This window comes from Hippopotamus amphibius, chromosome 7, assembly GCF_030028045.1.
Source record: "Hippopotamus amphibius kiboko isolate mHipAmp2 chromosome 7, mHipAmp2.hap2, whole genome shotgun sequence".
In the NCBI taxonomy this organism is placed as follows: Eukaryota; Metazoa; Chordata; class Mammalia; order Artiodactyla; family Hippopotamidae; genus Hippopotamus; species Hippopotamus amphibius.
The window spans coordinates 14,336,682-14,348,931 of NC_080192.1; the positions used below are offsets into that span (position 1 = coordinate 14,336,682).

The following is a 12,250-nucleotide window of genomic DNA, read 5'->3' on the forward strand; positions in this document are numbered from 1 at the left end:
AGTGCCATTAATTAAAGAGATCATATTTCCCCAACTGTTCTGCTGTGCCAGCTTTTAAAAAACATAGGGTTTTAGTTTATGAATGGACCTGTTTCTGAACTCTACATTCTGTCCTATTAGTCATCTGGTCTATCCTTGTATCTATAATATGTCACTTTAATCACTATTGCTTTCTAGAAGGTTTTAACAGCTGGTAGTAAACCTCCTCCAGCTTTGTTCTTCAAGTTTGTCTTGGCTAGTCATGGCAAACTTGCATTTCCACATAAATTATAGGCACTACATGTGTTTCCATATAAATTTTGGAATCGGCTTCTCACTTTCTAAAAATAATCTTGCTGACATTTAAGTGGGATTGCACTGACTCCATAAATCACATTGAGGAGAACTGACATGTTTCAAATTAAGCTTTCTAACTCAAGAACATGATATATTTACATGTAGAAAATAACAACAACAAAAAAAGAGCTTCTAGAAGATAACATAGAAAAGTATACTCCTAACTTCAGGAAGGCAAAGATTTCTTAAATAGGCCTTAATCATAGGATTTCTTAATAAGCACTAATCACAAAGGAAAAGGTTAAATATTAGACTACATTATTATTAAGAATTTCTGTTAATCAGAAAACACCATCAATAGAGAGCAAAGGCACTCCATGCAGTGAAATAAAGAGCTCTTATAAACAAACAAACAAAAGAAAAAGACCAAAAATAAAAAAATAAAAAAAAGGAAGGGACCTCTAACACAATAGGACAATGGGAAAAGTCTTGAACAGTCAATTTATTAAGGATGATATCCACATGGCCAATAAATATGAATTGATCAATTTCATTAGGCTTCAGCAAGGCACAAATTAAAACTATAATGAGATATCACTACTCATACACCAAATGGTTAAAATAAATTTCCAACCCGATAATACCAAATGTAGGTGGAGATGTGAAGCAACTAGAATCTCAGTACCACTTGAGAGAGTCTAAATTGATTTGAAACTTGCAAAAAATGATTTTGTAGTCTAATTAAAACTAAATCTGTGCATATTCTATGGCCATTAATTCCACTTACAGAAATAAACGCAATAGAAAATAAAGCAAATGTAAACCAAAAGATACATACATGCATGTTCATAGCAGCACTGTTTGTAATAGCCCAAAACTGGAAACAAATTAAATGCCCATCAGCAATAAAATGGAAAAAGTGTGGTCAACTCTTACGATGGAATAACGAGAATGAAAAATTACAACTACATAACCACCTAGGTAATTTTCATACCTATAAAGTCAAGTGAAACAAATCTGGAAGCCCTCCCCTACTTTCCAGCCTGAACTACGATGTCAGGACTCAGAGTAATACTTACCTTTTGGGGGGTTAGTGAGATGAAGGGGTTAGGTTGGGGGTGGGGTTTTTGGAATTCAGGTTATATTCGGTATCTTGACATTGACGTTAATTATCCAGTATCTATATCTACAGTGTGTGAAAATAAATTGGGCTCTACACTTCACGGCTTATGCAAATTAATTATGTTAATTGTAGGCTATGATTCAACAAATACTTTAAAATAGTAAGAATCAGTGGACAACCTGATGGATCTCATTCAATAATTTCAGTGATCAGCTTTAAAATCACATTGTCTACTTCTGTATCTCCACTCTTGCCTGTCACTGGTTTCATCAGTACCATTTCTTCAGATTCCATATATGAGTTAGCGTACAGTATTTGTTTTTCTCTTTCTGGCTTACTTCACTCTGTATGACAGACTCTACTACCAGCTGTAAAATAGATAGCTAGTGGGAAGTTGCTATATAACAAAAGGAGATCAACTTCATGGGAGATGCCTTGGAGGGCCAGGACGGGGAGGGTGGGGGGGAGTCACGGGAGGGAGGGGATATGGGGATATGCATGTAGATGCAGCTGATTCACTTTGGTGTACCTCAGAGACGGGTACAAGAGTGTAAAGCAAATATATTCCAATAAAGAGTTTAAAAAAAAAATCACATTGACCTCACATTTCATTTTCATAAAAAGGTCAATTTTTTTTGAAATGGTCGATTTTTTTTGAAATGATCAATTTTTAAAATGCACTGTGGGAGTGGGATATTCTGTCTCTGAAGTTAGACCCTCTTGAGGAAGGGGACAGTACTGATACACACCAGCACTCTTAACATGAAGCAAAACCCCAAAAAACAGTTTGAATAGTTCCTTTTTCAAGTTCTGCTTGGTCCAGCTTGGATGCCAGCCAGACCGTGTCTCCCTTCACCAGCTGTAAGAGAACAGTTCCTGAAAGGTGTCCGTAACCATCCTCCATCTCTGCTTCTTTCTCACTGACTTGAGTGCCAGTTCCTCATGAGCTCCACGCTCACTGCTCTCTGGAGCATTTCCATGTGAAATCCAAAGTGGTAGAGTCCTGGGATGGTGCAGGTGAACACCCCCGCGGTGAGATTGAAGTGGTCCTGATGGTGGTGCAGGGCTTCCTCGAATTCGATGGGCTGGGAGGGAGCCACGAGTGGGTCATTTAGCTTCACTACAAAGGCTGACATTTGTCTGGGTGGACAGTTCCCAATATCTTCAGGTAACCCTTCCAGCCCTCTTGGTTCTGGTATCCCACGGCGTCCTAGGCTCCAAAATAAACAGGGTGGAATGAAGTGCTTGTGAGTCGTTTTCACTGCCAGAGGCTCTTCCCCCACTTCTCCCTCCAACCCCTTCACATCATCTTTACTGATCCTCTTCTACTCCAGCCTAGAAAACTTTCTCTCTCCTCTGACTGCAGGCACAGTACTCATCACACTACAATATAAACCTGGCTGAAAGAGTTTTATCCCCTAGTTGACAGTGACTTTCTTGAGGACTGGAACACAAAATTTGCATCTAAATGTCGGGAGATTATTTCTGGCATGGAGTTGACTCTTCTTATGAGTTTGTTCAATGGAAGAAGGAAGGAAGAATAAAGGAAGATAGGAAAGAAGGAATCAAAGAATGCAAGGCTGTTTCAGTATGTAAAGCCAAATCATATTGACAGCTTAAAGAAGAAAATCCTCATGGTCATCTCAATAGATGCACAAGAACATTCAACAAAATTCAACACCTATTCATGATAAAAATTCTCATCAAACTAAGAATAAAATTGAACTCCCCCAATCTGATAGATATTATCAACAAAAAGTCTATAGCTAACATTATACTTAACTGTCAAAGACTAAATTTCATTTCCCTAAGATCAGGAAAAAGGTAGGCACGTTTGCTCTCATCCTTATTCAACATAGTACTAGAAGTCCTAGCCAGTACAATAAACAATTAAAGGAGATAAAAGGCACGCAAATTGGGGGAAAAAAGAAATAAAACTGTCCCAATTCTCTATGTTAATATTTCAAAATCTACAAAAGAAACTCCTAGCACTAATTAGCGAGTTATGCAAAGTTACAAGATACAAAGTCAACACACACACACACACACACCCCAATCATATTTTTGTATGCTAGCAGTGAACCATTGGAAATAGAAATGAAAAACACAATACCGTACATTATGGCTCTGAAGAAATGAAATACTTATGTAGACGTCTAATAAGACGTGTATAGGATATGTATGCTAAAAACTACAACCAGTGATCCCACTCCTGGGTATTTATCTTAGAGAAAGGAAAATGCATGTTTCTGCAAAAACCTATGCATAAATGTTTCTAATAGTTTTTTTGTTATATCCCCAAACTGCAAACAAACCAAATGGCCTTCAGTGAGTAAACTGATGAACAAACTGTGGTACATCATATAATGGAATACTAGTGAACCACAAAAAAGAAAAAAATTATTGATACACACAGCAGCTTCAATGTGTCAAAAAACAAAATTCAATCTAGTGAATTTGAGGATATAATTGGCTTTATTAGATGATTCCTGAATTGGGTAGCATCCCATGTAGCAACTAGAAGTGTGCTCCAAGGAGAGGTACAAAGTAGAAGGCTTTTATAGAAAGGAGAATAGGGCTAGGAAGTTATTAGCAAAGGAATGGAAAGGGTTATTTTTGGGCCAGGATGTCTTTTGGGTGGGAAGGAAATGGTGAGGACTTTATCACACAGATTGACTCCTCTTCCTGTGGAGGATGGAGAGGGCCATGTGACAGGTTATCGTATTGGTACGAACCAGAAAATTCCAAACTGGTTGATTAAGATTACATTTTTGAGGAAGGTCAAAATTTCAGTTAGGTTAGGTATTAAATCTAGGTTTGTTATCATGGGCTTTAGCACAAATGATGCCATTTTGAGTCTGTGATTTTTCTCTTCATTAGATGGATCTTAATTTCACTATACTGAGTGGAAAGGCCAATCACAAAAGCACTCTAATATCTATCAGCAGAAGAGTAAATGAAGAATTGGTGGCATATTCATAATGGAATGTTGTACATTTCCATTCAGTGAAATACTTCACTACTGTTACCACAGTATGGATGGATTTCACAGACATCATGAGTGAAAAAAAGGCTATACACAAAAGATTTTATATTGGATTATACCACTCATATAAAATACAGGAATAGGCAAAGATAACTGATAAATGATGCTGAAAGTCAGAATAATAGGTTCAATGCTGCCGATGTGGACCGGAAGGGCATACAGGAGACTTCTGGGATGATAGAAATGTTCTGGGCATCAATTGGGATGGTGAGTCCAAGTTTGTATGCATATAAAATTAATCAAGCTGTGTACTTTAGATTTGCACCTTTTACTATATTTAAGTTATACTTCAATAATAAAGAAACAAAACTCACCAATATTTTTTAACATATTTATTTATTTATTTGGCTGCACTAGGTCTTAGTTGCAGCATATGGGATCTTTAGGTTGTGGCACATGAACCCTTAGTTGCACCATGTGAGATCTACTTCCCTTGACCAGGGACTGAACCTGGGCCTGATGCATTGGGAGCACAGAGTCTTAGCCACTGGACCACTAGGGAAGTCTCACCACCAATATTTTTTTAAAAGTCTAGTCATCTGTAGTATAAAGTTGGCTTAGATGCTCATGTCAGTGTACAAAAAATGTGGTTACTTTTATCTTCCTACTCCATCATGGAATATGTGGCTTTGGTTTAATGCCTGCAAGAAGGCTGTCACAGTTGGAAGACCTGCATCCCCATTCTTCATAGAAGAAATGGAGAAAGCAAAGAGCAGAAGCCAAAGGCCAAAGATGTAAGCCAGTTGAGTTGTCTCCCTTTTAAATACGACTCCTGCAAATACCATGCACTTACGTCTCACCACAAAGGATGGTACTTTTTATGGCCACCCTGAATGTAATAGAGGCTGGTCAAATTATATTTTTTAATTGGGTTCATTGAGGCAATGCAAACAAATTTAGCTGGAATAGAAATTGGTAGAAGAAGGGATATTGGGTAAGTAAGTAGCAGCCTGAATTAAATTAATAATTAATTAATCTGAAAACTATGAAGCCACAAAAATTCCCTCACCTCTATCACCCACCCAGTTATGCTTTAGGAGAATCATCTGATGAGAAGCATCTTCATTTGGTCTTTTAAGCAAACTTGCTATCTCTACCAGAGATATTTACTTCTATATTTATATCCTTAATTTCCAAAATAGATTTGAGAGTTTGAGCAAAGTATTTGTCCCCTGGGGTTGAGGAGGGTGGGGGGAAGCTTCAAAAAGGAGCTGAATAGGGGTTTTCCTGGTGCATTTAACAGCAACTTGGCCGGCCAGCTTCCTACCTCACTCTGGTTTTTTTCCCACATTTCTTTTAAAGATTTTTTTTTTTAAATGTGGACTTTTTTTTTTTTACAAGCCTTTATTGAATTTATTATAATATTGCTTCTGTTTTATGTTTTGGTTTTTTGGCTGTGAGGCATGTGGGATCTTAGCTCCCCGATCAGAGATCGAATCTGCACCCCCTGCATTAGAAGGCAAAGTCGTAACCACTGGACTGCCAGGGAAGCCCCTCCCCACGTTTTTACCACCTAGGATCTTGAATTTTGGGAATCACAAGTAAGAACTTATTGACAAATTGATGAACCGTGTGTCTTTATTGGTCTTAGTGATTGGTAATACATTCATTTTGTTCAACTTGGCCATTACTGATTTTGTGAGCTCTTCATCCATTTTGCAGATCTAGAGGAAACATTTAAGATGAGAGAAGGAAGAAGCTTCTTTTCTTAAATTCAGAGTTACTTGAGAGAGAGAACGATGGTTACTCCTAGCCCTCTTAACTTCCACTGAGCAAAAATCCATAAAGCACAGTTTGAGTAGTTCCTTTTTCAGATTCTTCTTTGTCAAGCTTAGACTCCAGCCAGACCCTGTCCCCTTTCTCCAGATGCAAGATGGAACTTCCGGAGGCTTGTTCGCGGCTGTCCCCAGCTTCTGCTCGTATGTCCCGGATCTGAATGCCATTCCGCATAAGACTCACCTTGACAGCATTCTGAAACAATGCAACGTCAAAGCCAAAGTGGTACACACTGGGGACGCTGCAGGTGAACACTCCAGTGGCCAGGTCGAAGTGGCCCTGATGGTTGTACAGAACTTCCTGGAAGACAATGGGCTGGGATGGTCCTGGGAAAGGCCCACTCAGCTTGACAGAAAAGACGGATTGAGGTAGGGATGGGCACTTCTCCACTGCTCCAGGTACCCCAGGTATCCCTCTTGGTCCTGGTGCACCCATGGGTCCTAGGTTCCAAAATAAACAGAAAATAGAATGATGGAATTTAAGGTTTTGTATTTTGCATAGTACTAATACATGAGTTGCTTCTTCCTTCCCACCCTTTTCCCCCTTCCAACTACTGTCTTCTCACTGCTTCCAATAGTGATGCTTAATACTCAGCCTTATAGTAAAGAAAAGACATGGCAGAACACGTCAGAGCCTAGCTCAAGCGTCACTGCTTCCAGAAGGCTCTCCTGTCTCCTCCAGATTTGGAAAAGTTCTATCTCCTTGTACCACATCTGGTATTGATTGTTACCATAGTTATATAGAATTACCACAAAAAATTGTAATCCCTCCCTTAAGTGACTGTCTCCTTATCCATATGGGAATGAGGGTCTTACTTAATTTTCTTTCTAAATGTCGTACTCAGAACCGGTTATAAAATTAGCACTCAAAATATGTTCAATAAGTGAATAATTGAATGAATTAGTATATGAATGGATCTTCAGACATGTTCTGCCATGTCTTTTCTTTACTATAAGGCTGAGTATTAAGCATCACTATTGGAAGTTACCCAGACAAATCCAGGGATCATACTATTGCCAGAACTAAATGGGAATGTTGAACAGTGGTAGCCAAACATGCCTGTTTATTAGAACCAGTGTGGAACACCATCTCACCCCAGTCCCCCAGTTACTTAGGGCTAGTCTACACTGTGGGCCTTCAGAGGAATCTCTGAGGATAGAGACTAGGAAGCTACATGTTTAACAAGTCTGTGAGTGATTCTAACCCATAGCCAGATTTCAAAACCATTGTTTCAGAGGCTCAGTATAAGTGTTCGAAGCTGATGGGATCTCCAGGGGAGCTGAGCCCAGCATACCTCTCAGCAGAGGACAAGAGAACAGGAAGTCAGTGTATCTGCTGCCCCACATGCCTGCGGAATCACTGTATGAACCTCGGCTCTACACCTACACTGTATGACACCAACATGAGTGTTCTACACTAGTCTAGAGATGGAGTTGTAAGTCTCAACATGGACTGTACATCCAATGTGTCTAAAGAGCTGTTTTCAGCACTCAGATTTCTTGGTAGTTGGAAGCTGTCTTAGTAGCTGAATCCTATGTCTCTTAAGAGTTCAGAAAAAGAGACCATGGTAATTTGTTACCAAAAAATGAGTTACCTCAATGATCAATAGTCTCGTCAGATCACCTGGAAGATTTCACTGAATCTATGAACATTGCAATCAAGGAGAAATTATGAGAGGCTAAGAGAGCAATTGCATTTCTTCACCTGTAAAACCACGTGGTCCTGAAGGACCCTTGGGTCCTGGAGGTCCTTGGGGTCCACGAGGTTCACATATCTGAGAATCTGCTGAAGACTTGACATTGGCTACAAGTAATAGGACAAATAGAGCTAAAATCCAAAAACCTGAAGCAGAAGAAATATGAAGTTTCACATAGGTTGGGAGATGGATCAGCTTCTCTTAAATAGATTGTGCTACAAATTTTGTCAAGTGGCTGCACATTTTCACGATTCCAAGAAATTCATGCTATTTTGGTCTTTAGTTTCATGAAATGCTACATTGATCAATGCTGTGACTCATCCAGACAAGATTAGAGGCATTTTGAACTGAGATGCTTTCATGTCGAACACAACAAAATCCAAGAAAATCAGCTAATTCATCCTATTTTAAACCAACGCTGCTTTTTCAGTCTCATGCGAACTCCAGAGGTCCTCTCTCATGGACTCAGAGCCTCCTGCCATCTGTTTAGCAGTGATCTTTAAATAATTGGTGTGAATAATCTTCTTATGATGAATAAGCATTTGAATTGCCTGTGCATTACTCTATATTGTCTTATTGCTTGATCTCTTGGATGGGCTTGGAACATAGACGGTATATGATGAATGTCTCTTTGATCGTGAATGAATCGATAGATACCAAATGCTGAATTAGCCAACTACTACTTCCCACTACCCTAAAACTTTTACTTAGTGCAGTAGCCTTCATTCCACTTTGAAGCATCAAGCCAATAAGATCAATACGCTTGCATTATACCTGCTCCTATTAATGCACTTGTTATATTGTCCTCTTTATGACACGTTAAATCTTCCACTTGTCCTCAGTAATCAACTTCTATGTGTTACAGATATATGCAACAACTACAGAAATTTGTGTCAAGAAACACAATCAACTTTAACATGTTTAACACACTCGTGAAAGTAGAGTGCTTCTAATTGTTAAGTGATCAGTCAGTAACCACAGCTTTTAGAATATCCTTCCTAATTCATATAAAACATTCATCACTTTTTTTGGCCTTAATTTCTGATTCAAATGATGCTCTTCCAAAGCTGAAGGTAAGTTATGAAAGGAAATAGGCTAATTTATGGGCATATTTTTAAAGTCAGAGGATATAGATTCAAATCCTAGCATTGCTAGGTGACCATGCTGGGTGACCTCCGGGCAGTCATCTGCTTGCCTTGTTTAATATTTTTAAATTTTGAAGAAGATGTGTGTATATTCTTTATCTGGAATCTAACAGATATTTTATATATCTTTACACATATCTTTAAAATTATTCCTTATTACTTTTATTCTTCTTGCTATCATACAAGGAGAGTGCTATTCTGATTTTAAAACTAGAGAGAATGTTAATTCAAAGAGCTTTGACAACCTATTACATGAAAACTAAGGCTATATCTCAAAACAATGTAAAGACAGCTATGAGAATATCCTGAACATTTTGGCACACTCCATTGCTTCACCTTCCCCAGACTCCTCCACGAAATAATGAGAGGCTTGGTGTCACATGCAATCATGTAGAGAAGGAGAAACGGAGGCCTAGAAAAGGTGACGGCTGTACTTTGTCCAGGATTTTAGTCTTTAAGGGTGGAACCAGGGTTGAAGTGCACATCTCCAGACTCAGGTGATTTGTTCTTTCACACAAATATGGTGCTGGATTCTCTATGTCTTGGTGGATATAAGCGGGCAAGAACTTTTTTTTACAGTCACTGACTCCCACATTCCACTCCTACTGATGCCCAAATAGATACACACACATACACACACACAAAGGCCATACAGAGAATTAAATGAAAATCATATACTAGTTGATTTTGCTGAGCTAAACTAGCATTATTCTAAAAATATAATGCTAGGACAATACACTGACTGTAAGAGGAAATCTTTCATTGAACTGATTGTGATGAGGGAAGCTGATGAGGACTTTGCGGTTTAACTTCACTGGTGTCCATAAATGAAAATCCAGGAAAACTATTTCCTTTTGCCCTAAGTTCAAGAGCCTCAAGAAGGAAGCAGCCACGACCTTCACCAAAAAATTAATCTAATTTGCATAATTGAATATGTCTTGTTCTGTACTTCTTCATCATCAAGCTTGAACACAAATGTTCATCTAAATTTCAAACACTGTCTTGATACCTACACCTATTTTCTCCAGTCTTCATTTTAGCCTACTCGTTTTGGGCTTTGCTATAACAGAAGTTTTTTTTTAAAAAGTCCATACTCCTCTGTTTATGTTGTCCTATGATAATATGTGAATCCATGTAAACTCCCTCAAATACTTTGTGGAATCAGAGGAAGTTTGCGAGACAGAGATAAAAGATGGTTGTGTGTGGGGGGAAGGCCAACAACTAAAATTCTTTAAAGACATTGATTGGATATTTCAAACATTAATAATTAATAACCATAGATACTATCAAAATATACTTTATGTCATATCGGTTGATAGTGGTGACTGGCAGGGAAGGAAAATCAGTTGGAAGATAACGAACAAGGCTATCGAGATGGAAGTAAATCAAGAGAGAGCCAGAAAGGGACAGAAAATAGCATCAAAGGGAATAAACAGTAAACACAGGGAGAGTCACAGTGAAACACAATTGGGGATAAAATCAAGACAAAGAAAAATAGAAACAGAGACAGATACCAAGAATGGTAAAGAGATGAAGAAAATTTTGACATGCAGAACAATGTATTATACTACCGGTTTGATTACTAGCATTGTAGTTTTAAATTTTAACACATAATTGAAAAATATGATGGATTTTGTTACTCTCCATTCTTTTTATTTATGTCATAATGACCTTGATTTAATTTGAATGACTTGACATTAATTTCATATTGAAAGCAAAGGTCTTGCCCCTGCCCCACCATTGGCTTCTACTCCTTCTACTCCCTTTTATTTGCAATATTCAATTAGCAAGTTTGAAAAAGTGTCTTTATTTTTGTCCAGTATTATAGGCAATTGCCTTCCAGGGTTGTTCTAATTTTTAAAAAATAATAGAAAGCACATGCAGGGAGAACAAAATGCTTTGGAAAGTGATCTCTACCAATGCAATGGATTAATTTCATTATGATAGACATTAATAATAAAACTTACCTGCAACGCTCATGGAGCAAGCTCTTCCCCTTTCCCCAGACACTGAAGCTCTTTCGTTGACCACCTCCCCAACTGTCCTGCAACTAGCTTATCTGCTTGTTTTTGAAACTTTATGGTAGATGGTTTAATAGATTGGTTTTCCTCAATATTTGCTTTTTTGTTCTCCTGAGGCTGAAGTCAAGGTTAGTTTCTAACCAGAGTAGTTAAACATTCAAATATGTTTAGGAAAGCTGACAGATTGACATTCAAAGTGAAATACTTCTGTCCACCCATCTCTGGAAGCCATCTCTTCTTGTGATGGCCAAGCTGGGCCTATTAAGCTGATGAACTTTGTTTTGGCTATTCCCTTTCTCCTAGTCATTTCTTCAACACCACCCTGTGAACCCATCTCTGACTCTTCTAGGACAACAGAAATAGGAGAGATGGACTAGTATCTCATTTCCTCTAGTCGAAATCCATAATTTTATAGACTTTGATAATAGCCCAGGGGAGGAAGTGATTTAGTTGATAAAATCAGGGCTCAATATAGGGCAATAAATGCTTTTCTCCTAATTTAAAGCCCAGGAGTTTTTTTCTTTGGCTTCTCCCCCTTACTATGAATATGTTCTGAGAACTTCTTGCTTTTCTATAATAATCAATCTACGGACATCCTTGTGTGTTCCAACCAGGCTCTCTGTGCTTGCCAAAGTGAACCTAAGTTAATAAAAAATTAAATAATTGAGAGTGAGACCTTGGAAATAGCTGAGTAAACAGCTTGTTAATCTTCTCTTTAAAAAGCAAAAATAAAACTGGACACAATTGCCAAAAACAAACATTTAAAACTTTGGGAAATGACCAAAGTACAAAACAAAGTTAGAAATATTTATTCAAAAAAGTCCACTGAATCTCAGTAAGAATAGTAGTAGTCTATGGTTCCTTCATTGGGAGCTGCTCCCATCTAACTCCCAACTCTGTGGCCAGAAGTTCTGCTAGAGAGGGACAGCCTAGGAGGACTGGTAGCTGAGGGGATGGACTTTATTTTGAGCGGTAAGTGGAGAAGTCCATGCCCAGGACACTGTCAAAATAATAGTGTTTTAAGTATCAACGATCAGGGAAGGGCAACATCACAGCTAGTCTGACATCTTGATAACAGTTGGAGCAAGCAATGGACTAGCCAGAAATTTTGAAGATTGCTGGGGGAATGGAACAGCCAACAAGGTCTTTAATAAGATTCTATTTATC

General features: G+C 38.3%; 1 protein-coding gene across 1 annotated transcript; it reads right to left on the bottom strand.

The window, feature by feature from the left end:
• Positions 1–6,002: 6,002 nt before the first annotated feature.
• LOC130857848 (protein HP-25 homolog 1-like) lies at positions 6,003–11,151 on the bottom strand. Its single transcript, XM_057743689.1, has 3 exons — positions 11,030–11,151; positions 7,926–8,063; positions 6,003–6,661 (listed from the first exon to the last, which is right to left on the bottom strand). The coding sequence occupies exons 1-3, from the start codon at positions 11,040–11,042 to the stop codon at positions 6,204–6,206; spliced, it is 609 nt and encodes a 202-aa protein (XP_057599672.1). The 5' UTR covers positions 11,043–11,151; the 3' UTR covers positions 6,003–6,203.
• Positions 11,152–12,250: the final 1,099 nt, after the last annotated feature.